This window comes from Cyprinodon tularosa, unplaced genomic scaffold (genome assembly GCF_016077235.1).
Source record: "Cyprinodon tularosa strain WSP-4 unplaced genomic scaffold, ASM1607723v1 ctg69, whole genome shotgun sequence".
Classification (NCBI taxonomy): Eukaryota; Metazoa; Chordata; class Actinopteri; order Cyprinodontiformes; family Cyprinodontidae; genus Cyprinodon; species Cyprinodon tularosa.
The window spans coordinates 893,553-920,405 of record NW_024039440.1 but is presented as its reverse complement, the minus strand read 5'-3'; the positions used below and the strand labels follow the sequence as shown (position 1 = coordinate 920,405).

At 40.6% G+C, this 26,853-nt stretch overlaps 1 protein-coding gene across 1 annotated transcript in view; it reads right to left on the bottom strand.

Annotated features, from left to right (window-relative positions):
- inppl1a (inositol polyphosphate phosphatase-like 1a) overlaps nt 1–26,853 on the bottom strand; it is a 58,088-nt gene that overhangs the window by 21,612 nt on the left and 9,623 nt on the right. Inside the window, exons 2-7 of the mRNA XM_038267883.1 lie at nt 7,411–7,474; nt 6,746–6,893; nt 5,621–5,702; nt 3,806–3,952; nt 3,524–3,614; nt 1,614–1,703 (exon numbers count right to left, since the gene is read on the bottom strand). Of these exons, the coding sequence (XP_038123811.1) occupies nt 1,614–1,703; nt 3,524–3,614; nt 3,806–3,952; nt 5,621–5,702; nt 6,746–6,893; nt 7,411–7,474 (622 nt within the window). The remainder of the gene's footprint in view (nt 1–1,613; nt 1,704–3,523; nt 3,615–3,805; nt 3,953–5,620; nt 5,703–6,745; nt 6,894–7,410; nt 7,475–26,853) is intronic.

Below are 26,853 nucleotides of genomic sequence, written 5' to 3'. Positions count from 1 at the left end.
GTTCTTCACATTGGGATGGACAAAGTTAAACTTTTTATCATGCACCTCAAACCATTCCTGAACTACTGCTGCTTTGTGAGAGACAGCATCATCCTAATGAAAGATGCTATTTTTAGAATGAAATGATGACTACAGTTTGATATTGGGCAGATATAGTCGGAAATACTGCTTAGAGGGGTTATTAGTATTAAGCAACATCTAGATGACAGGGCAGCATAGATACTTGGGAGTGATAATTGACAATAGACTGGACTGGATAATTGACAATAGACTGGACTGGAGGTCTAACTCTGAGGCTGTGTACAAGAAGGGGATGAGCAGACTCTATTTCTTGAGGAAGCTGAGATCCTTCAATGTGTGCAGCAAGATGTTGGAGATCTTTTACCAGTCTGTTGTTGCCAGCACCATTTTCTTTGCTGCTGTGTGTTGGGGCAGCAGCATCAGAGCCAGCGACACCAACAGACTTGATAAAATCATCAGGAGGGCTGGTTCTGTACTTGGACTCAGGCTGGAGTCTTTTGAGACTGTGGTGGAGAGGAGAACGCTGAATAAACTCTTATCCATCATTGACAATGATCAGCACCCTCTCCACCACACAGTGGTCAGACAGCGGAGCACCTTTTCTCACAGGCTGCTCCAGCTCCGCTGTCGAAGGGACAGATACAGGAAATCTTTCCTACCATATGCCATCACACTGTACAATAAAAAATAAACTCTTGTTTCAGCATACAGTAACCAGCACTGTACTGTACTGCACTCCATATTTTAATACTTATTTATAATCTGTTCACTGCACCTCAGGGCTGTTCACTGCACCCTTATTATGTAAATTACCCTTATTATGTAAATACGCGTGGATGTTATGTTATTTTTACTTTTTTCTTATCTTATTGTGTTGTGACTGTCACTATGTGTAAAGCTGCTGCTACACTGCAATTTCCCAGCTTGGGATAAATAAAGTACATCTATCTATCTATCTATCTATCTAGCAGAAAATTCCACTAGCCTCTATTACAGGGGTGGGCAATTCCAGTTCCTGAGGGACAGTATCCTGCAACCTTTAGATGAGCCTTTGGTTCAATCAACACACCTGAATCAAGTAATTAGATGATTACTATACTCATTTAAGGAGATAATTCAGCCATTTGATTCAGGTTTGTTGGACCAAGGATGGAAGTAAGTTAGTTTGCTTTCTTCCCATGATGCATTTTAGTGCCGCATTTTGGCCACATACTAATTTTTTTGTGTATTAAGCTGTTTTCTTTCCTTCTTCTTTTTTTACAGTTTCCATTACTTAAAATAGCCGGTTCAGTTTAAGGAACACTTACAATTTTAGTTTTGGTCTGAAATCTGTACTGGTAAAAGTAGCCTTTGCTCCAACCTCACTTAAAATGTTTAGCTTCAAAGCCGAAAAAGGAGACGTTGAATTTCTGACGGGGCACTAATAAACCCTTAATTTGTCAGATTTCAGAAGCAGACACAAAATTTAGGTCATCTTTAAAATAGCGCGAGTATGTGTGAGACGCCGGACAGGAAATAAATAAAGGGTGCGAGAAGAAAAAAGGAAGAAGACCTGATTGTGTGTGAAAATTAACACCATGTGTCATATTTACCTTCTTCTCTATGGAGGACAGCAGATCTTTAAGAATAGCCAACTTGGTCACCAAGTTCTCCAGCTCCTGGTCTCCTCCCTGATTCACCGACTGATAAATGAGAAAAAAAAACTACATCATATCACATTCTAAAAAAAATATATATATATATATATATATATATATATATATATATATATATATATATATATATTAAACAACTTTGCCCTTTTTACATTTTAGCAAGAAATTATTAAGTTTAGGGTATTTAAAAAAATAAATCTCTCTGTGTACATATTAGTGTTGCGCCGATGGCATTTTTTGTCCCCGATATCCGATACCTGGCTGTACAGTATTGGCCGATATGACACCATACCGATACCATCTGTTTGAAATTGATGTGTATGTGTATATTAAGAACTGCATACTACTTGGATGTAAAATAATTGCCATCATGGCTTTGTCAAGCTGCTGCCTACCTTTGTGAAGCAGGAAAAAGACTAATACAAAGTGAATCCAGTAGTACTTTTTATTCCCTACCTGCAATGGGTGACAATAGTTGAATACATTTTTGGCTCTCAAAATGGTATTGGTGCCCTATTTGTTGATGTCTTGTGTTTGAGTACTTTGTGTTTAAATCCTGACAGGGGGACCATGAAGAGTACAAATTATGAGGCTACAGCATTTTACCAGAAAGATGAAAAATAGATGATGGTTAAAATCTGATTTATTCAACTTCGACATGCTCTGTAGCGTCTGCAAGCCGCTGTGTCCTTGCTGACCTACCCCCAGCTAGAATTCCTCTTATTTTTAAGTCAGCTGAAGTTTCCTCACTGTTTTTCCTTCCTCTGTGTGTGCTTTGACTCACCCCTCCTAAGCCTGGCCGTCTATGACCCTCTTCTTAAAGAACATTTCTGGTTGACTAGTCACTTAGACCATTTAGCCCATGAAAGCGTATTGCAAAACATTCGGCGTTGGAAAAAGGCATTTTTTTTAGCCCATGTCTTATCCAAGTTTTGATTTAGCTAAGAAAATCAAAGTCAAGCACTGCAATAAAAAACTTCTGAGCATGTTACCACGAAGTCACACAAGGAAGCAGGTTTGTTTAAAGTAAACTCAGTAGTTAGGAGTATAAATATCAAACATTATCATATATAAACTCTCAAAATCGTAGCATAGAGTTTGCAAAAAGCACAAAAATATCTATTTCCTTATTCTAGCATTTAGCAAATAGAAACAGTTTTGCTCTAATTTTGACTCATCTAAAACAGGAAGTTTTTCAGCTGATTTATTGTAAGAGAGTGTGAGAAAAAGGCAGTGTTTTCTTGTATACAGACATTTATATTTATATATAGCCAGCTTCAGCTGTAGATCTCACTCTATCTGTAAAATCGCCCAGGTGACCCCCTTAATAATGAGGAAACAAACCAAAAAAACAAAAGGTAATCTGAAAGCTGTTACAAAGGGTTTCAGCCGCCAAACTGCTTTTAACTTTTTATCTCTCAAAAAATTTCAAGCTGTTTATTTCTCTGCATTTTGCTGAATAAATTCAGCTTTATAATAAATAAAAAGTCCAGCAGACATGCTTTTAAATTAATAACTCTAATAACATAATAACATTCCTCACATGACACCCCTGAGACAAACCAGACAAAATAATAAAGAAACCATGAAGTACCCACATCAGGATCTGTGATGCTGCGGGCCAATAACTGCGCAAAAGAAGAAAACCTTGTAGTTTTTACTGCATCATGAACTTTTTGAAGACGCCATTTTACATAAAATATTCCTGATGCTTCCAAAAAGATCAGAATAGGGCACTACTGAACCCTTCAGAAGGCTAATGACCCAAAATCACCACAGAAATCTGCTTTTATTTTCATTAAACCACCCACATTTGAACAAGCACACACAAAGACAAAGAAGCATACCTGTTGTATCATCTTGGAGACCATAAACGCACTCTGTTGATCGAACACCTTAGAGAGGATCTCCAGGCCAGACAGAACCTTATCCACCTCTCTGATGAGGAAAAAAAAAAGGAAATTTTCAGCTTGTATTTGAAATATAGCCCATGTCTTTACTCTGACATTTCCGCAGGAAAACATCTGATTAAAAGCTCTTCGGTTGTAGAACAAGCTGATGGCGAACAAGCATGAGTTGTACTCATTTCTGGTCCTTGTATCTGTAGAATAAGTGTATCTGTAGCTCACCCATTGAGACGTTTACAGGAGGCCACAAGTGTTTTGTTGAGATGAGGCAGGGAAGACGCTCCCTGTTTGACGGCCTCGAGATCCAATGCATAGCTGCCCTTCAGGTACTCGTGGGAAATGGTGCTGAGACCGTTAGCTGCAGGAGTGCTAAAGCAAAACAGTTCAAATCAAATGGTTAGAGTGAAAACAAACCCATGTATGTTCCTGTTACATCGCACATATATTCTCCTTAGCTTTCCACTCCTGTTGCTCACTTTATAACTAATGTATAAGATAAAAACCTTAAGTGAAGATTCATGTGAAGATAAATTAATTACCTTTGAAACTTAATATGGATTAATTCACAACCACTGAAGTTAACGTTCTATATTAAAGATTTTAACAACACAAAAGAGTCTGTAAATTATTTGATCCACCTTTAGCTGCACTTACTAATACTACTAATCTTTTCTTGTCATTGAAGTTGAGCACACAGCCAAAGAAATGTTTCTTCTGCATTTAAGGCATCCCTTAGGGAGCAGTGGGCTGCCGCTGGGCAGAGGCCAGGGAGCATTCAGGGTTAAGGAGCTCTGCTCAGGCACCCACAATGAAAGTCTGTGGGATTCAAACCAGGGGACCTACAGCCCTCCTAAGAAGCAAGCGTCCTTCTCTAACCACTAGGCCACCATATAAATCAGGAGACCCAAAACGCAGTTCCCCGACAGCAACAAATTATGGGGCAGAGATTTCCACATTAGAAACCAGAGCCTCGCTCAGGATGAACCGCCTTCATGGTCGTACAAGAAAAGTTCAAATGAATTTCCAAGGTTTTGAACTTTAACTGGGCCGTTTTTATTGGTAAGATCTTCAAGAAAATCCAAGCATCCTTTCCCTTTTTCCTCAAACCTTTGTACTACTTTGTTAGGGATTTAGAACCTCACACTTCCTATAAGCTCTTATGATCGACAATGAAACTCAGACAACAAAAACAGGAAAGTAAAAAAAGATTAAAACATTTTCTCAGAAAAAAATCCTGTATGCAATCTGTGCAAAATATGAATTTAATAGTTCTGTTTTAGTTTAGCAATCATCTCATTCTGAATTGAACATATAAATCCCACTAGAGGGCAATTATCTACATGTTTAAATTGACAAACTGCCAATAGCAGATCTATTGGTAGTAAAACCTAAAGAAGCACAGGTCATCTTATCCTTTAAAGTACTTTGAAGGGAGCAAAATCCAATGATTTTTATAAATAGAACAAAACACAGATATTGTTCTTCCACTTCCTCTAAACTTTAACTTCTTTTTCAACCCAGTGATTCATAAAATACAAAAGAAAAGATGAGTCATAAGCAAATACAGCTAATTTCAAGGGCTTCTTTCCGTGATAAAACGAGAACCTGCCGTGTGAAACTCCTCGCTTGTCTGTGTTCGACAAATATCCGAAATGCTGAGTAGAAACTCTGAGCCTGTTGCTTGGAAATGTACAAAGCTCTGAAGCCTCCTGTCACAGAACCACTAACTCTTCATCAAAACCCTGCATCATCATCTTCATCATCGAGGAATGCGGTCTCCAGCAGGATGTGGTTTACCTTCTTTGCGAAGGCAGATGGGAGAAATGTGTTGTAGGGTGGAGGGTATGAGGAAGAGTCGATGTCTGATCATAAAACTGAATCTGAAACTGAACCCGTTATGATCTGAAATATTCTGTGCAGGGCGAGTGTGATAGAGGGACACACAAAGTGCATTTGTGTTCCAGTAACATCTGCTTATCGAAAAGCAAAGACCTCTGAGTGCATTCGAAACATGGAGATTATCCATAGATTATCTACCTTTCCGTAGGCGTTTCAGGTCCGGGGGGAGTGGAGGTGGAGGCAGAGCGAGGGGGGAGCGGCGGCTTTTCATCCTCTCCATCTATCAGTTACAGAAAATTAGGTTTCCTTTCACAGAAATCACACACAATTCTTAATTAACATTTTAATGAATTTTAAAATTTACTTTTTTATTATTTTTAATGTTTCTGATTATAATTACACTCGTTAATGTGTTTTATTGGGATTTCATGTGATAGACCAACACAAAATAGTTAATCCTTGTGAAAAGGGAAGCTGGTAAATGGTTTTAAAAAGTATTACTGCTTCAAATTAGAAACACTTTGTTTCTATTTGCCTGCAACTGTAAATGGTCAAGATTCTCCAGTGGATTTAGAGCAAGACTTTGACTAGGCCACTCCAGCACACAAAGCCAAGAAAAACAAGAGTCCTTAAATGTTTCTCTGGTCCAACACACCTGAATCAAACTACAAAAAGCTTGACAACAGACTAAAAAACTAACCCAGCTATTCAGATCAGCTGTGTTCCAGCATCGACCAATTGGAGCTGGAGAACCCAACTTTAGCTTCAGCTAGACTTCCTCTACTGCTTCATGTTCCACTCTACCCATCTTCCTCTAAACTCTGAGCAGCTTCCCTCTTCCTGCTGAAGAAAAGCTCACATCATGATTTTTCTAGACAGTTGTGGATTTTATCTTTTTCATCAAGTAGCAAATTGCAGGTAGAATAACTTGATCAGTTGTGTGAACCACTCATAATTGGCCAGTCGACATCTGAGTCATGGGTCTCTGCACCTCCTCCAGAGCTACTTTTGGCCCTTTTAGCAGCAAATAAAAGCATGATAGACAAATGACACGGGTGGTGCTAAGTTTCATTTAGGTGGGTATGAGACTTAAAACTAAGATCTAAGCCGCACTTAATATTTTTCAAAAAGGTAAAAAAATATTTGAAAATCTGAGCACATTTTCCCCTCAGCCTCCCTATTCTACTCCCTTCTATGCTGGTCTGTTAAATGAAACCCCAATAACGTTCATTAACATTTGTGGTGGGAATATGTGAAAGAATGGGAACAAATAAGTGGTAAAGGTGCTGCAAGGAACACTGATCCTCTTGGCTTGCAGCCTACCTGAATAGTCCCTATCGTCTGTGACGGCAGTCTCCTCCCTCTCCACGGCGTAAAGCAGGGTTGTGACCAGGCCCTGGTTGGGCTGCAGGTACAGAGAAACCAGCTCCGGTAGTGTCTTAAACCGCTTCGGCTGAACGCCCTGGGACGTCTGAAAGGAGAGAGGTAACGTGTCATTTCCTGAAGGGAATTATTTCCATGAAAACATCCAACACTCTTCAGCTACAGGTGGTCAGGCTGCCAAATCTCTGCTGGCCTCCATTGTTCCATATTTAATGGTGTGTAAGCAAACGCAGCCAAGAGATCTAAATATAATTCAACCCAGGAAGAATCGTTTTGATAAACACTCGGAAGGGAAACTGGATGCTAAGGAGGCAAAGATTTTCTCTATAACCAGTGATTAAAAGAAAAAAAAAACTAAAATAGGGGAAAAGAAAGAGATCTGTCATGGATTGAAGCAGCATGCTGTCGTGTGCATGTCTGTCTGTAAGTGAGGCCTGTAAGTGGAGGGGGTGTTTCACAGCTGTCGGCCACAAGTTACAAAGCGCCTGCTGTCTGTGTTTGTGCGTGTATTTGTGTAAGAGAGAGCTCGGAGCCAACGCAAGCATCTTTCCATCTGCCAGCTGTTGCCAAAGCACCACAGAGAGGTGTGTGCGTCATTTCTGTACCTGCACGGCCAGAAAACCCTCATCATCTGGAAGGATTCTGTAGGTGTGGACGTGCTTCTGAAACCTGCAGGGACAGACAGACGGAGAGATTAAACGCAGCACGGCCGCAGGCGGACAGATGGACAAACAGAACAAAGAAGAAAGGAAGCAAGAGGATATTCATTTTTGTTGCAGTCAAGGAAAACATAACATACACTCATGTGTTTGACCTCAGTCGACAGGCCTGTCTGTGTGTGTGTGTGTGTGTGTGTGTTTGGGGGGGCAGACACTGCAGAGCTTCAACCTGCTGCTGTCTGTCAGTTGTGACTGCTTGCTTTATCCTCACTGTAGCACATGATAACAGTAAAACACAACCCCAGAGGTTAATCACTGAACCGTTAAAGTGACGGGAGAAGAGATTTAAAGTGACTACATTTGCTCAAAGGTTTGGATTTAAGGTGTTTTTGGCTTAAAACAACAAGTCTGACCACTCGACCAACGACAGAGATCAATGCTCTGATATTACAATGTGCCCGCACCCCCGAGCTGGAGAGTAATGATTTACATGTCTGCAGCTCGGGTCTGCTCAGTCGACCAGACACAAATGTCCAATTTGCCAGGCAAACGCTGTGGTCTCTGTCGGTTGGTGCAAATATATAAAAGTGCATTTTCACAATTTCAGGCCTCATCCTGGCACTTTATGCAAAAATGCTTGTGTGATCCTCTTAGATTCCTGTCAAAGCTGTCCCTATTTACTCATAACTGTGAACAGTATTCAGCAATACAATGTTTTCCTTGTTTTGTTTTTCAGGTGACAGGAACTAAAATTAGGACTTAGATAAAAGAGAGATCCAGTTAGTTCACAGCTTCAGTAATCTTGGTGTCATGATGGACTCAGACCTGAACCTTCAGAGGCACATAAAGGCAGTTACTGTCAGCCTTTCATCACCTGAAGAACATTTCCAGGATTAAAGGACTAATGTCCAAGCAGGATATAGAAAAACTCATTCATGCATGTATCTCTAGTAGAATTGATCACTGCAACAGTGTCTTCATCATTTTGCCAAAGAAGTCTATCAGAAAGCTGCAGCTGATCCAAAACACTGCTGCCCGTGTTCTCATTAGAACTAAGAAAGTAGAGCACATCGGCCCAGTTCTGAAATCCTAACACTGGCTTCCTGTAGCTCAGAAAATAGACGTTTATAAATCACTGCATGGATCAGCACCATACATGGCTGGTTATACTCCCTGCAGCAGTGAGCTTGTTGCAGATATTTTTTATTTATGCCCAATATTGAAGCGTGGTCTGCGCTATGTTATTCCACGCAAGAGGGACAATTGCGATCTAGCTGTGGGTCTAGATGCGTCTGCCGCTATGAGGAAGTAGTAAAACGCAAGGGGCAAGTTTGTGCGACAACAGAGGGACATGAAGACGAAAAAGAGCAGGGATCCAGGTGGAGAAAGGGTCCCAGCGTTCTCGTGCACCTCCCTCTTCTAGCTGGTTCATCTTCACAGGTCGTTTTCCGCAATGGTGGTCATACAAACAAAACAAGCCTGTAAGGTACCAAACAGAAATTATGCATAGTGTAGAGCGGATGTAGATTTGTCCAATTAGAGGCCTCCTGTCTGCGGCCACCTTCAATTTTGGAGAGGTGCAGCTGCGAAAGGGGCGGGAGCACATTTGCGCTCACTGCGACACACACAGACGACCTGGTTTCTGAGCTAAAACCAGCCTTTATACATGACCACTCAGGTCTTCTAGTTCCAGCCTACTCTGTCCACCCAGGACTAGAACCAAACATGAAGAAGAAGCATTTAGTTCCTATGTTCCACTAATCTGGAACAAACTCCCAGAAGAATCTAAAAGTTCTGCAAACCTGAATTCCTTTAAGTCAAAGTTAAAAACCAATTTTTGTTTAGAACTTCCTTTGACTATCAAAGTTAAACTGTTTGCTTTACAAACTGATTCTGCTTTTACTCTCCTTCTATTTTAGACTTTAATTCACGTAGGGCACTTTGAATTGTCTTTGTACTAAATTATGCTATAAATTTTGCTTTGTATACACTGTGTATACGAAAAGACAATAAATTTGTCTGAGCCAAATAAACCTGCCTTGCCTTGTGATGGCTTCGAATGGTGGAAAGCTGGTAAGAGAATCTCAAGATATGATTACCTGGTTAAGATAATCCCCCGTTTCACTAATTTACAGCTGTGCATTTTAAGAATATGCAACACTAACCCTTTAAAAAACTTAAAACATTTTAAAAAGTTTTATTTATTTGTCATCTGCTGCTCCATCTGACAATCACCACCTGTTTAGGACAAAGGTCAAGCAACGCAGTGCGACATAAATTATATTCTGACAATTGTTGACTCTAGGAAAGAAAATCCATTTCTATTGCCGTCAATGCTGATAAACAAACAAAATAAACTTTATTGAATAGCTCTGACCAAACTAGCAGATAAATGTAGGGCTGAGTGATATGGCTGAAAACATCTATTATGTTATAAGAACAATAATAACTGATATCAGTGGAAAACAGCTATTTTTTAACCCATTTTAAAAAATGACAAGGAGACATAAAGTTGAATTGAAATTGTAACCCTAAACTTTTTGAAACGTAACTTTTGAAAAAAGGTAATCGCTTCTATGAACCATGTTTAGCTTGGCAGTAAAATTATAGATGTAATGAGTCAGCCATAAATGGACAACAAAATGTATTCTTGTGTTCATTTCATGCATAAAAAAAATTAAAAAAATAAAATAAAAACTTAAAATGCATTGACAAACGGCAACATTTCCTTTTCCAGTTTTAAATCGTGGGCGACCTAAACAGCCCAGTCAGTTTTCTGTTTGGTTACAAAACTACTACCTGCTTGTCCTTTTATGGTCACTGGTTGGTCTATTGATTACACCACAAGGAGCAGATATTATATGTAAAAGTGCTTAGAAGATAAAAATAGAAGTTTAGCAAAATAAAAAATCCGCTGGTCTGAACTTTGATGGTAAAAGTCAACTGGTGCAATTTTGCAGAAAACTGTGACTGTCCCAGTTATATATTTATTTTTATATTCTGCACTAAAAAAAAAGGACTTTTACGAGCATGTCTAAATTAAGATGACCCATATGTGAATAATTAAATGCAAACAGCACCAAGAAATTAAAGATCCTATAAAAATTTTTTTACAACTTTTTAGAATAGATCAAAGAAGCAACGTTCAAGCTTGTTTTCTCTCCGAGCTTCAGACTTTTCCTTAACCTACAGCAGAGCTGCAGCAGAGGCTCTATTAAGTCAGTGGTTAACAGTTAGAGTAGTAGTGCAGCTTTAAACTGAGGTTAGACGGACATGATGTGGAACTTGGACCAGAAGTTCCTTTGTTGAACTGATTTTATACACAGCAGCAGGTTTTTTTTGGCACACTAATGCCAACAGTACTTCCATGTATGAGCTCAGAGTAGCACTGTCAACAAGATAAATATTGGCGATGCATTCAAGAGCACAATGCACTGGAGGTCCCCTGGCAGCGAATCCACATGCAGGCGTCACACAGCTGTATACAGTGGGGTTTGTGTGTTTTTTCCTGCTGCTGATGAGATCCTCTGCAGCTCTGTGGATTAAATGCTATTGTTTCTGTGGCTGCAGAGTTAACAGGGGGAGGGAGACGGAGAAGCAAGGTTTATTATGAGATAGACAGTAAACTATAGGAGTTTACTGTGTGGCTGCTGTAAACAAAAGGTTTGTGTCATTGGCTACGATGGTCCTGCTGGGTGCGTCTGGTACCCATCCTCTACTGAAGAGAAAATTCTTCTGTTTTTTGTTTATCTTCTATTTAATCATAAAATCAGAGTTTTTAAAACTAACATAGAAAACGCAGTATCAAAACGGCAGTCCAACTTTATTAAGTGATTAACAACCAGACCTTGTGAGAAAAAAGTACTTAATTTTGAATAAACAAATAAAACACTGACGACCTTAAGTAAGCAAAGAGATCTCAAAAATAAAACCCCAACCTTAAAGGGAAACGACGTTTTTTGTTTTTTTACATTGGACCTTGATTTTACATTATTACATCATGTTCTAATCACCCATATGAGTTTTGTGTCATTTGGAGCCGTTCTGAAGATATTCCGTAACCGCAGTTGTCTGGGGGACAATGATTCGCCTACATGTTATGAATGCTGGCGTACCAGAACTGATAAATTATGAACAGATTAGTTTAAGCCTTCAACTAGTTGCCCATAGGAAGACGTTACTTGGATATAACCTAACGGAATATCTTCAGAACAGCTCCAAATTACACAAAACTCATATGGGTGAGTAAAACATGATGTAATAATGTAAAATCAAGGGTCCAATGTAAAAAAAACAACAAAAAAACTGCGTTTTCCTTTAAGGAGGTCTAGGGCTGCAACTAACAAATATTTTGCGAATCGATTAATGTGTTATCTATTTTTTAGATTAATAGAATAATAATTGAATAGCCAAAGGTTCCTTAAAGAAGATTTTTTTTTAAACTTAAAATAGGTGAAACTAAAATTTTTCCACTTGAAGAGTTCTGGATAGGGCATATTGACAGACAAAAAAAATATTTCATCTTAAATTCAAAATGTTTATATAATTGTTTACAATTTTGATATAATTACTGCTCTAAGTTGGTTGCTCTATAAGTTAAAAGCATGTTTACAGTCTCTATACTTCAGTTAACGATTAATGGATTATTAAATTAGTTGAGGATTATTTCAATAATCGATTAATCAGGATTAATCCGATTAACTGTTTCAGGAGGTCACGACTTCCATCAGATTTGAGAGGGTTACAACACAACTTCTAAGAAAATGACTCATCAAGGTGACATCGAACAGGAACAACATGTAAATGGCTCCTTATAGACCAGTGTTCATAAGGCAAGAATTAGACTGGTTTAAACAAATCAATGATCCACAAAGAATTACAGTAAAATAGGAAGGTCTGTTTCCCATCATATCTGGCATAAAACTGATGGTGTTTTAGAAAAACAATCCAGTTTTAACGACCAAACATTACGGGGCTGCTTTGTCCCCTATCACCCTTTTTCAAGCTTTAGTATCTTGCTGATTGGGAAATAATCATGCATCATCATGGAGGACAGACACAGAGCATCCAAATTCCTTCATTTTTCCCTTCAAGGAGTTTTAATGCAGCTCACCTCAGGTAGCTCTACCTACCAAAAAAATAAATAAAACCTTCCTTTAAAAATGTGAAACTACACTCGTTAAAGGGGTAAAGATGATTAAATTCAGTATATAGGCCCCCCTTAGAATATTTACCTATTGTTTTTTTTGTTCACTGTGGGATATATAAAGTTCAATTATTATTATTATTATTTATTTTACTGCTACAGCTATGCATATTTACTCATTTCTACAGAAGCCTTGTCAGTGTTTTCACTCCTACTGGGTCAAAATGTCACAGTTTTTATGCAACAAACAGGTGAAAAAGAACTGAATTTCTAAGAGTAGATGGATGAGGATAGCAGCTGATGGTGGAGAAAATAAAGTTATTGTAAAAAACAAAAAAAGAGAATAGGAGTTAAAACTTTTTTATGGGTATTTTGCAAACGGAGAACTTCTAACTGAATCTAACAAATGAAACGTCTGTGCATATTCTAAGGGAATATTTCTTAAAATAAATGTATTTCCTCTTTGTTTGAGCAGCTAAATGAGAATATCTTCCAATAGGATGAGTTTTACTGCCTTTAAAATGAGATAATTCGATATTATGCACTTGAAATATGATAGTGGAGTTGCTATTCTCTTGTTTTAAATGTGATCTTGTTCCATTGGGCAAATTATATAATTTACATGCTGAAAAGAAGGAAAATTGCCCTACAACACTTCAATGTTTGCTGTGTATGATACAAGAACTAAACCTAAACAAGATGGGTCGTTACCTTCTTGGTGAGGAATGCTATGACAGAAATATCTATGCTTCAAACACACAGAATAGAAAACAATCCAACATGTCTAGCAAATAGATGGGCTTTTATTGTACAGTTTAACTGCTGCCTGGAATAACTCTAAAAATAGGCTCACTGTGTGGCATTGTTGCAGTGAGTTAGATTTAAAAAATGTTACGGAGTAGGTTTCATGGAGATTGTTGGTAGAAAATCAAACAAAAACAAAAAAGCTAACCAGTCAGTTTACATACAAAATCAAATCAAGGGAAGTTTATATAATTCCTCTGATTATTAAATGACCATCGTTGCATGCAGATGCAGAACACTTTGCAGACTCAAATGTATACTGGGAGGAAGTGAAAGGCCAATGCCTTCAGAAAGATCTCAGAGTCAGCGTCGTGCCAGAATACAAAACACTTCCTCCACTGTTGACCTCTCTGAAGCCAGTAAAATAGGAAACAATCAGTGATCTAATTAAATGTTTTTAAGAGTTTAAAAAAAGAGTTTAGACCTTCACTCAATCCCAATTAGACCGATTAACAAGGCAGTTAATAAGCATTGGATACCTGAGTTTATTAAAAAACAACTCAAGGGTCAGCTGCTCCTCCCTCTTAAAGATAAAGCTGCTTCTTCTGGCTTCTTGAAGGAAAACAAAGGAGGAGAAAACATCCCACCCCAAGTTCAGGAATGGGAGTTTCTTAGTCTGTTATTTAGTGTGGATGTTGTTATTCAGAGAAGACTAGAAATTAGTTATTTAAGGAAAAGTTAAGTTATTTATTTTATTGCTAGTTTATATTATGAGAGAGCAAAACTTTCCGATGATAACAGTAAGCCTATAGAATAAAGGCTAATTTATGATTCTGATGCATAGCCTCTGCAACCGTCAAATCTGTCTCTGTGCGCGACCACGCTCCCCGTGCAGAGGTTCTGCAACCATCGTCATGCACCCCGAAAAAATCCTGACATGTCGGACGGTCGCAAACCCGCGTAGACCTTAAGCGTGGTGTGCAGACAAAAAGCAGCTGTGATTGGTCCTTGGTATGCTATTACGGCTGTCTGTGTGGTCGTCCTTCTCGATTCGGTCCCGGGGAGCGCCATTTTTTAAAACTGAGGAACTGAGGAACAACTACAATGGACAACTACGACAAAAGGTTAATCTGTCCTTTTGCCAACTCCATTAACAGACTCTGTTCTTCTTCGATGTCTAGCAACTCTAGATCCATCTCTGTGATATCATGCAGACGCGCCATTGTTGTTTTGGAAGATAAACACTCCCTCCGGCATTCTCGAATAGGCTCCCCCTTGCGCTTTGGCGGGAAACTGCTGTGCATCCCTAGAAATTCCAGACCGACGGTGAAGAAGCATACCAGCAAAACTGGTTGACCAGACCCAAGCGATATTTGATGTGTGCGGTTGCAGAAGTCTAATCTGCTATTAAGTAGAGGTTGTTGTGGTTCGTGCATTTAAACATTTCACCCTTAATATAGCATTTTGGATTTGCTGCCGTTATGCCGACGAGATAAATTCTATGAAGAAAAAACACAATTTCAGTAGTTTTTACAACATTTGATTATCATATCTAAAATTACTTTGACTTTGTTTCCCATATCTGTACAAGATCATGGAGGTTCAGGTAACTCTAACTGATTAAACTGTGTAATTACTGGCAGTGGAGATTATCTGGGTAACCCAAACCCACCAAACTCAGCTGACTTTGGTTTTAGACAGAAGAGAAACAGAATGACGAGGTGCTTCTTGGTCTGCTAGTTCTGTTTCCTCACTACAGAGCTGTTTTAGTCAACTATAAAAAGCTCTGAGGCTGCCTGCAAGGCCGATCGTCATGCACCAACAATCCCAGGAAAATGAAGTCCCATCGGATTACTTGATTCAAATAATGATGCTCTCGCTTTTTTCCTCTTTTTTTTTTTTAACAGTTTTTTTTTCAGTTTTGGTTGTCATACAACAAAATGGTTACAAGGTACTGAAAACCACATGTTAACCACATTGTGTTTCTTACCTCCTGCTGCTGCTCCAGAAGCTGCTTCTCTACCGTAATCTAACAAATTAGTTTTATTCTCACGTTAAAGATTGCAGCTGAGCTTATACTATTTTTTTTAAATGTATGATAACCAGTCAGAGGATAAGTCTAAGACAGCTGAATACTTTCTTTAACAATTTTGTTTGTGGTTGTTTCTGCTGTCAGCTAAACTGAGTTGTGTGTGGCAGACAGACCGGATCAGATTAGATCAATCTAAAACTACAGGAAGAGAGAAACAGTTCACTCTTTGAGGGTTTTTTCACACGTTGTCATATTATTTCATGGATTTCTATGGATTTCATTATTATTTTATGTGCTGAACTATAACTAATTTTAGAGTATTTTACAGTAAAGGGCAAATAGTGCTTGGATGAAAGCAGGAAACATTGTATGACGCATCTGTGTGTATCCTTCTCTGTAAAAACACCCCTAGTGTCAGTTCAGAGGTCAACTGATAAGCAAGTAAAGCATCAGAAATGCTTCTTATTTCCTGGGAACCGACAGAACAGTGATTATAAAAATAATGACAAAATAAAAAATAAAAAAACATAGAAACAAGGAACACAGCAGACAGGTGAGCAGGATCTCATATAATAATAAAGTTTTAAAGTTTAAATCCGTTTTAAGTCATAAAACATCTGGTAAGGTTTAAGCATCTCAGAGGGATGTTCAGTCTGAAACAATGATGGTGGCCCAGCTGCCCCCCAACATTTGCAACAAAGAGTTGTAACATAACCACTATGTTGTTTTTTCACCTTTTGTATAAAGCACTTTAAAGTGTACCAATGATATACTGTCTGGTAGAACAGTTATGTCTTTGATAAAATTATTTCAAAACTCCACTGGTTAAAAAATGATGATGTAAATTAATATGCTGGGAATATTTTGGTGTGGAAACATTTTTGAATAAAAAGGGGCGTGTGCATCGGCGCGCGCGGCTCGACAGGTGAGAAAGACGCGCACTGACAGGTCTGTGCAGCGGGAGATTTTGTCTTGTTGTCCGTTAAAAAGAAATCGAAAAATAAAGGAAGAAAGATGAACCACTGACAGAGTTTGTCCCAGCGCCGCAGATCACCGCAGAGATTTGAGGTAAACTGATTGTCGGAGTTTGCACCCAGTGGACGCCGCCCGGTGCAAAGAGACGCCGCCCAGGGGAAAAAAAGGACGCTCCGGTTAGATCTGGACCTTATTTTTCTTTTTGGGGATTTTTGGTGGTACCACTCTTTTTCTAATCTTTTTTTGGGGCGGGTTTACTGTTTGGATTTTTCGTTTTGCAAAAGACTTTGGACTGAAACGGTTCCAGGACTTTACTTTGGGTTCGAAGTGTATGGAACTCCTGTTGGGACATTTTTATAAGAAGAAAAAAGAGACGGACAGTTTTGGACTTTCAGTTATTAGGGATGTTTTTGTTTGTTTTTTGCAGATATAAATTGAGACTTTGAGTTTACTTATAAATTGGTTGTGAAGGTTTTTTTGGTTTATTTATCATTTATACTGAAATATTATTGAATTAAACTTTGGATTCCTTGGTAATAGTTTTTTTTTTATTATTATTATTATTTTAAATAAATCTTTGTTTTTCCTAAAAATTGTAATACTTTGCCTGATTTCCTGTGAAAAAAACCCCTTGAGTTTTTGTGAGTTCCGCTTTAATCTAGCTGAATTTTACAAAATGGTGGCCAGTATGGGGACAGGAATATAATATCAGGTTTTGTGTTACATGAGGTGATACATTTAAAGAGAATCCTGTTTTACATTTGGATTTATTTAATTTGAGTGTTTTTTCTTTTAAGATGGATAACACACCCTCTCAATCACAACATGCTGAGGAAAGAGATATTGATCAGGATGAGGAAGAAAATGGAGCAGGTCTTCTTGTAGATCAGGAAGAGGCAATTAGCACCAGAGGGGGAGAAACCTGGGTTACTAGGAGAAATCCTGTAGGTGAAATAACTTCTCTGATTAGCTCCCTTTATGTATCAGATAATGATGTTTAAGAAAGAGAAGACGACGAGGAGGAATATCTCACTATGTCAGACATAAATTGTATCAGGAATGATTTAACCAACATGGGGGTTAGGATTTCATCATTGGAAGAAGATTTTAGGGCGTCTGTAGAAAGTGCTTTGAATAAGGAGCAAAACATCAGGACATATGTAGACAGAAATGTTGAGGCCCTGGAGCAATGCATGAACACAGCCTTTAAGGAATTTGAAGCTAAGATAGTAGACTGTTTACTGCGACGAGATGAGAAGTGGAAGGCTGAGATAGAGAGGTTGAAGCGCGCTAGACTCTCTACAGCTATTCATTCCCTTGATAGTGGCAGACCAAGTCTCCCTGTGCCATCTGATCATCTCTCTTCTACCATGAAACATACTATCCCTGAAACATCATCTCCACCTTTAGCCCTACCTGTTCAAAGGGTACCACAAGGAAGCTTTGGATCTTCATGCCTTCAAAGGACGGATCAATCTACCACCTACATCCCTCCAGGAGCAGTTCCAGTCACGCCATCAACAAACTGTGGGATAGTAGACCTCCCGGCATTGACCTCCAATCAGACAGTTCCAACCTCAAGTAGAACATCTGTAGTCATTTCCAAGCCACCTGTGCACATGGAGTTTCCCACATTTGAGGGTGCAGAAGAGGTTTCTGATTCTTAAATTTCATTGATCAGTGCGAGACATTCCTAACAGTACGGCCCCTGTCTGATCCTGAACTATTGGGAGCCTTAACAGCTGTCTTAAAGGGCTCTGCTCGGTACTGGTGGAGTGTGGCTAAAAACAAGGTTCACAACTGGCTTGAATTTAAAAATGCCTTTTGTGCTGCTTTTCTGCCTCCCGATTATCTGTCAGAGGTGGAAGAGAAATTGAGAGACATGGTCCAGTTGCCAGAGCAATGTCTGAGAGATTTCGCCTTTGAGTATCAAGCACTATGTCTAAGATGGAAGCCAGACATCAGTGAGACGGAGCTTGTAAGAAGGATTTTAAACAACTGCAATCCGAAGATAGCAGGCTGTCTTCGTGGCACAGTCAACTCTATTGATCAGCTAATAAAGGTGGGATCCCAGGTTGAAAAAGACTGTGCTGGTGTAAAAATCTACTGGGGCAAAGTGGATCAGCATAAAGCCAAAGGAAAAGGCCCAGCAAGACCTAAGGCGAACCCCAGAAAGCCAGCCGACTCTGTATCTGTGGTTCAGCGAGGCCCTGCATCCTCTCTCCTTCATGTTCCCATAGAGGTGCGTGACAGGATGTATAATGCTGTTCTGGATACAGCTTGCACCTATTCCCTGATGAGAAATAGTCAGTGGAAAATAATTGCTTGAGAAGGGGAGGTTTTAAAGCCAGCTGACAACCAGAAGTTTGCTCTTGCCAATGGCAAAACCTACAGCGCTTTGGGGAAAGCGACAATCATTTACAGTTGGCATGGGATGATGTGGTCTTTAGAGACTTTTGTGGTTGAGGATAATAATCTCACCTTTCCCATCATCCTAGGACTAGACTTTTTGACCAAAACTTCTACCATTATCAACCTAGGTGACCACACATATGGGGTAAAAGGTCCAAAAGGTTATACCTTTTATCCTTTTTCATCATCAGCTGCTCCAGCATCGCCTGTGCATGCTAGTCCTTCTCCACTTTCTTTGATCCTGGCTCTGCCCATGGAAGAGGACAAAATACCCAACACAGAATTGTATCTAAGGCAGACTCAACATCCACCAGAAGTCCAGAAGCTTCTGAAGGCCTGGCCATCTGTATGCTCAGAGACATTGGGTAGAACATCTGTGGAAGAACACCGAATAATAACTACCGATGACATACCCATTCGCTGCAGAGCTTACCGGGTGTCTCCTTTCAAGCGGCAAATAAGAAAGGAGCATATTGAGGCAATGCTCAAAGACGATATTATAGAGCCATCACAGTCATCATGGGGATCTCCGGTTGTCCTTGTTCCCAAACCAGACAAATCTTTTCGATTTTGTGTGGACTACAGAGCTTTGAACACCAAAACTCTTCAGGATGCCTATCCCATGCCCATCATACATGAGCTGTTGGAGTCAATGACTGGAGCAAACATTTTCAGCACCCTGGACTTGAAGTCTGGATATTGGCAGATGGCAGTGGCAGATGACAGCAAAGCAAAAACTGCTGTTATTACTCCATTTGGACTTTATCAATTTAAGTGCATGCCATTTGGATTGAAAAACGCTGGAGCATCCTTTCAACGTTTAATGGAGAAAGTTTTGGGAGAGCTACGGGGAAAGATCTGCTGTGTGTACATCGATGATGTGATTGTTTTCTCAGCCTCTGCTGAGCAACACATGAAGGACCTGGACACAGTCTTTGAAAAGCTCTCCCATGCCAATCTGACCCTAAACCTTAAAAAATGCAACTTTTTCCAGCAAGAACTCAAGTTTCTTGGACACATTGTGTCGGCAAAAGGTGTTCAAGTGGATCCAGAAAAAACCCAGGCCGTTACGGTTTATCCAACTCCAACTAACCAGAAAACTCTACAGAGATTCCTTGGAATGGTAGGCTGGTACCACAAGTTCATCTCACATTTTGCAGAAATAGCTACACCTCTTTATCAGCTGCTCAAGAAAGATGCAAAGTGGGAGTGGACAGTTGACTGCCATCATGCTTTTATGGAGCTGAAGAAAGCTTTGGTGGAATCACCCATCCTGGGACAGCCAGATTTCAAGTTGCCTTTCGAAATTCATACGGACGCCAATGACGTTGGTCTGGGGGCTGTCCTGGTCCAACCAACAACTGATGGAGAAAAAGTTATTGCTTTCGCTTCAAGATCATTGAAGGGAGCAGAACAGAACTACTCCACCTCAGAGAAAGAATGCTTGGCAGTTGTTTGGGCAGTAGAAAAGTGGCGGCACTTTGTAGAAGGTACAAAGTTTACCATTTACACCGACCATGCTGCCCTAACCTGGGCATTCAATTGCCCTAGAACCAGTTCTAGGTTAACACGCTGGGTGCTGAGGTTGCAAGATTTCAGTTTTGAAGTGAGATATAGAAAAGGAATGCACAATGTAGTGCCTGATGCCCTGTCCCGAGCGATGCCTTCTGACCCGCCCGGACCAGAACATGTAGCCCTGAACTCTGCTAATGCCTTGTTGGGTTTACCCCTATCAATGGCAGAAATCAAGGAAGAGCAGGAAAAAGACTCAGACCTCATGGAGATGGTTCAGGATCCAAGATACCAGAGGCCTGACAGGATCCTCTTCCACAAAGTCCACAATCTCTGGTATAGGAAAACCCCACTTAAAGATGGCATGAAATATCAGTTGGTGGTTCCCAAGTCATTGGTTCCTCAATTTCTCCAGTATTTCCATGATCGACCACTGAGTGGACATCTGGGCAGACTAAAGACACTCCTCCGGCTGTTGGAGGTAGCCTGGTGGCCGTCGGTTCGTAAAGATGTATGGACTCATGTAAAGAATTGTGCAGTTTGTCAGAAGTACAAACCAGAAAATCAAGCTCCAGCTGGATTCCTGCAACCCACATCTCTGACAGAACCCTGGGAAAAACTTGGGGTCGACTTAATGGGACCTTTTCCACGCAGTAAAAAAGGAAACATCTTCCTTTTTGTAGTGATCGACTACTTCACGAAGTGGGTGGAAATGTTTCCTTTAAGAGACAGCAAGACACAGAGGCTCATCACTATCCTCCAGGAGGAGATATTTACTCGTTTTGGAGTTCCTCAAAGCATTGTGTCAGATCGTGGCCCCCAGTTTACCAGTCAAGAGATGTCCAATTTTTGCTCTATGTGGGGGGTAAAGCACTATTTTACCACCAGCTATCACCCCCAATCCAACTTAACTGAGCGGGCTAACAGAACTATCAAAACAATGATAGCCTCATTTGTTGGACAGAACCACAATCAGTGGGACAAACATATATGGGAGTTCCGTTTTGCCATCAATGGTGCTCAACATGAGACCACAGGGAGAGCCCCTGCAGAACTAATGTTGGGACGTCAACTTCAAGGGCCGTTGGAGAGGATGATAGCCAAACCACCATCACCTCAGCAAACCATATACAAGTTGATGGAGCGACACAGTGAGATGAAGGAAGAAGTCAAACGGAAAGTTGGGATAAGTCAAGCCCGACAAGCCAAATATTACAATGCCCGGAGGAGAGGTGCACAGTTCCGGCCGGGAGATTTGGTCTGGGTAAGGTCTCATCCTCTTTCCAAAGCAATAGATGGTTTTTCCTCAAAGCTAGCGCCAAAGTGGTCAGGTCCAGCTACAGTGAGGAAACAGTTAGGCCCAGTAAATTATCAGCTCCAGTGGAGGGACCAGCACGAAGGAACAGACATAGTTAATGTGGTTAACTTAAAGCTCTATTTTGGAGTTCAACCTCCTTTGCCTCCGGCTGGGGGGGGGGGGATTGTAACATAACCACTATGTTGTTTTTTCACCTTTTGTATAAAGCACTTTAAAGTGTACCAATGATATACTGTCTGGTAGAACAGTTATGTCTTTGATAAAATTATTTCAAAACTCCACTGGTTAAAAAATGATGATGTAAATTAATATGCTGGGAATATTTTGGTGTGGAAACATTTTTGAATAAAAAGGGGCGTGTGCATCGGCGCGCGCGGCTCGACAGGTGAGAAAGACGCGCACTGACAGGTCTGTGCAGCGGGAGATTTTGTCTTGTTGTCCGTTAAAAAGAAATCGAAAAATAAAGGAAGAAAGATGAACCACTGACAGAGTTTGTCCCAGCGCCGCAGATCACCGCAGAGATTTGAGGTAAACTGATTGTCGGAGATTGCACCCAGTGGACGCCGCCCGGTGCAAAGAGACGCCGCCCAGGGGAAAAAAAGGACGCTCCGGTGAGATCTGGACCTTATTTTTCTTTTTGGGGATTTTTGGTGGTACCACTCTTTTTCTAATCTTTTTTTGGGGCGGGTTTACTGTTTGGATTTTTCGTTTTGCAAAAGACTTTGGACTGAAACGGTTCCAGGACTTTACTTTGGGTTCGAAGAGTATGGAACTCCTGTTGGGACATTTTTATAAGAAGAAAAAAGAGACGGACAGTTTTGGACTTTCAGTTATTAGGGATGTTTTTGTTTGTTTTTTGCAGATATAAATTGAGACTTTGAGTTTACTTATAAATTGGTTGTGAAGGTTTTTTTGGTTTATTTATCATTTATACTGAAATATTATTGAATTAAACTTTGGATTCCTTGGTAATAGTTTTTTTTTTATTATTATTATTATTTTAAATAAATCTTTGTTTTTCCTAAAAATTGTAATACTTTGCCTGATTTCCTGTGAAAAAACCCCCTTGAGTTTTTGTGAGTTCCGCTTTAATCTAACTGAATTTTACAAAATGGTGGCCAGTATGGGGACAGGAATATAATATCAGGTTTTGTGTTACATGAGGTGATACATTTAAAGAGAATCCTGTTTTACATTTGGATTTATTTAATTTGAGTGTTTTTTCTTTTAAGATGGATAACACACCCTCTCAATCACAACATGCTGAGGAAAGAGATATTGATCAGGATGAGGAAGAAAATGGAGCAGGTCTTCTTGTAGATCAGGAAGAGGCAATTAGCACCAGAGGGGGAGAAACCTGGGTTACTAGGAGAAATCCTGTAGGTGAAATAACTTCTCTGATTAGCTCCCTTTATGTATCAGATAATGATGTTTAAGAAAGAGAAGACGACGAGGAGGAATATCTCACTATGTCAGACATAAATTGTATCAGGAATGATTTAACCAACATGGGGGTTAGGATTTCATCATTGGAAGAAGATTTTAGGGCGTCTGTAGAAAGTGCTTTGAATAGGGAGCAAAACATCAGGACATATGTAGACAGAAATGTTGAGGCCCTGGAGCAATGCATGAACACAGCCTTTAAGGAATTTGAAGCTAAGATAGTAGACTGTTTACTGCGACGAGATGAGAAGTGGAAGGCTGAGATAGAGAGGTTGAAGCGCGCTAGACTCTCTACAGCTATTCATTCCCTTGATAGTGGCAGACCAAGTCTCCCTGTGCCATCTGATCATCTCTCTTCTACCATGAAACATACTATCCCTGAAACATCATCTCCACCTTTAGCCCTACCTGTTCAAAGGGTACCACAAGGAAGCTTTGGATCTTCATGCCTTCAAAGGACGGATCAATCTACCACCTACATCCCTCCAGGAGCAGTTCCAGTCACGCCATCAACAAACTGTGGGATAGTAGACCTCCCGGCATTGACCTCCAATCAGACAGTTCCAACCTCAAGTAGAACATCTGTAGTCATTTCCAAGCCACCTGTGCACATGGAGTTTCCCACATTTGAGGGTGCAGAAGAGGTTTCTGATGTCTTAAATTTCATTGATCAGTGCGAGACATTCCTAACAGTACGGCCCCTGTCTGATCCTGAACTATTGGGAGCCTTAACAGCTGTCTTAAAGGGCTCTGCTCGGTACTGGTGGAGTGTGGCTAAAAACAAGGTTCACAACTGGCTTGAATTTAAAAATACCTTTTGTGCTGCTTTTCTGCCTCCCGATTATCTGTCAGAGGTGGAAGAGAAATTGAGAGACATGGTCCAGTTGCCAGAGCAATGTCTGAGAGATTTCGCCTTTGAGTATCAAGCACTATGTCTAAGATGGAAGCCAGACATCAGTGAGACGGAGCTTGTAAGAAGGATTTTAAACAACTGCAATCCGAAGATAGCAGGCTGTCTTCGTGGCACAGTCAACTCTATTGATCAGCTAATAAAGGTGGGATCCCAGGTTGAAAAAGACTGTGCTGGTGTAAAAATCTACTGGGGCAAAGTGGATCAGCATAAAGCCAAAGGAAAAGGCCCAGCAAGACCTAAGGCGAACCCCAGAAAGCCACTTGACTCTGTATCTGTGGTTCAGCGAGGCCCTGCATCCTCTCTCCTTCATGTTCCCATAGAGGTGCGTGACAGGATGTATAATGCTGTTCTGGATACAGCTTGCACCTATTCCCTGATGAGAAATAGTCAGTGGAAAATAATTGCTTGAGAAGGGGAGGTTTTAAAGCCAGCTGACAACCAGAAGTTTGCTCTTGCCAATGGCAAAACCTACAGCGCTTTGGGGAAAGCGACAATCATTTACAGTTGGCATGGGATGATGTGGTCTTTAGAGACTTTTGTGGTTGAGGATAATAATCTCACCTTTCCCATCATCCTAGGACTAGACTTTTTGACCAAAACTTCTACCATTATCAACCTAGGTGACCACACATATGGGGTAAAAGGTCCAAAAGGTTATACCTTTTATCCTTTTTCATCATCAGCTGCTCCAGCATCGCCTGTGCATGCTAGTCCTTCTCCACTTTCTTTGATCCTGGCTCTGCCCATGGAAGAGGACAAAATACCCAACACAGAATTGTATCTAAGGCAGACTCAACATCCACCAGAAGTCCAGAAGCTTCTGAAGGCCTGGCCATCTGTATGCTCAGAGACATTGGGTAGAACATCTGTGGAAGAACACCGAATAATAACTACCGATGACATACCCATTCGCTGCAGAGCTTACCGGGTGTCTCCTTTCAAGCAGCAAATAATAAAGGAGCATATTGAGGCAATGCTCAAAGACGATATTATAGAGCCATCACAGTCATCATGGGGATCTCCGGTTGTCCTTGTTCCCAAACCAGACAAATCTTTTCGATTTTGTGTGGACTACAGAGCTTTGAACACCAAAACTCTTCAGGATGCCTATCCCATGCCCATCATACATGAGCTGTTGGAGTCAATGACTGGAGCAAACATTTTCAGCACCCTGGACTTGAAGTCTGGATATTGGCAGATGGCAGTGGCAGATGACAGCAAAGCAAAAACTGCTGTTATTACTCCATTTGGACTTTATCAATTTAAGTGCATGCCATTTGGATTGAAAAACGCTGGAGCATCCTTTCAACGTTTAATGGAGAAAGTTTTGGGAGACCTACGGGGAAAGATCTGCTGTGTGTACATCGATGATGTGATTGTTTTCTCAGCCTCTGCTGAGCAACACATGAAGGACCTGGACACAGTCTTTGAAAAGCTCTCCCATGCCAATCTGACCCTAAACCTTAAAAAATGCAACTTTTTCCAGCAAGAACTCAAGTTTCTTGGACACATTGTGTCGGCAAAAGGTGTTCAAGTGGATCCAGAAAAAACCCAGGCCGTTACGGTTTATCCAACTCCAACTAACCAGAAAACTCTACAGAGATTCCTTGGAATGGTAGGCTGGTACCACAAGTTCATCTCACATTTTGCAGAAATAGCTACACCTCTTTATCAGCTGCTCAAGAAAGATGCAAAGTGGGAGTGGACAGTTGACTGCCATCATGCTTTTATGGAGCTGAAGAAAGCTTTGGTGGAATCACCCATCCTGGGACAGCCAGATTTCAAGTTGCCTTTCGAAATTCATACGGACGCCAGTGACGTTGGTCTGGGGGCTGTCCTGGTCCAACCAACAACTGATGGAGAAAAAGTTATTGCTTTCGCTTCAAGATCATTGAAGGGAGCAGAACAGAACTACTCCACCTCAGAGAAAGAATGCTTGGCAGTTGTTTGGGCAGTAGAAAAGTGGCGGCACTTTGTAGAGGGTACAAAGTTTACCATTTACACCGACCATGCTGCCCTAACCTGGGCATTCAATTGCCCTAGAACCAGTTCTAGGTTAACACGCTGGGTGCTGAGGTTGCAAGATTTCAGTTTTGAAGTGAGATATAGAAAAGGAATGCACAATGTAGTGCCTGATGCCCTGTTCCGAGCGATGCCTTCTTACCCGCCCGGACCAGCACATGTAGCCCTGAACTCTGCTAATGCCTTGTTGGGTTTACCCCTATCAATGGCAGAAATCAAGGAAGAGCAGGAAAAAGACTCAGACCTCATGGAGATGGTTCAGGATCCAAGATACCAGAGGCCTGACAGGATCCTCTTCCACAAAGTCCACAATCTCTGGTATAGGAAAACCCCACTTAAAGATGGCATGAAATATCAGTTGGTGGTTCCCAAGTCATTGGTTCCTCAATTTCTCCAGTATTTCCATGATCGACCACTGAGTGGACATCTGGGCAGACTAAAGACACTCCTCCGGCTGTTGGAGGTAGCCTGGTGGTCGTCGGTTCGTAAAGATGTATGGACTCATGTAAAGAATTGTGCAGTTTGTCAGAAGTACAAACCAGAAAATCAAGCTCCAGCTGGATTCCTGCAACCCACATCTCGCTTCTGTCAGTGAGCCCCAGGGCAGCTGTGGCTACAATGTAGCTTGCCACCATCAGTGTGTGAGTGTGTGTGTGAATGGGTGAATGAATGTAGTGTAAAGCGCTTTGGTCAAGTCTCCTAACTTGAATAAATGCGCTATATAAGTACATGCCATTTACCATTTACCATCTCTGACAGAACCCTGGGAAAAACTTGGGGTCGACTTAATGGGACCTTTTCCACGCAGTAAAAAAGGAAACATCTTCCTTTTTGTAGTGATCGACTACTTCACGAAGTGGGTGGAAATGTTT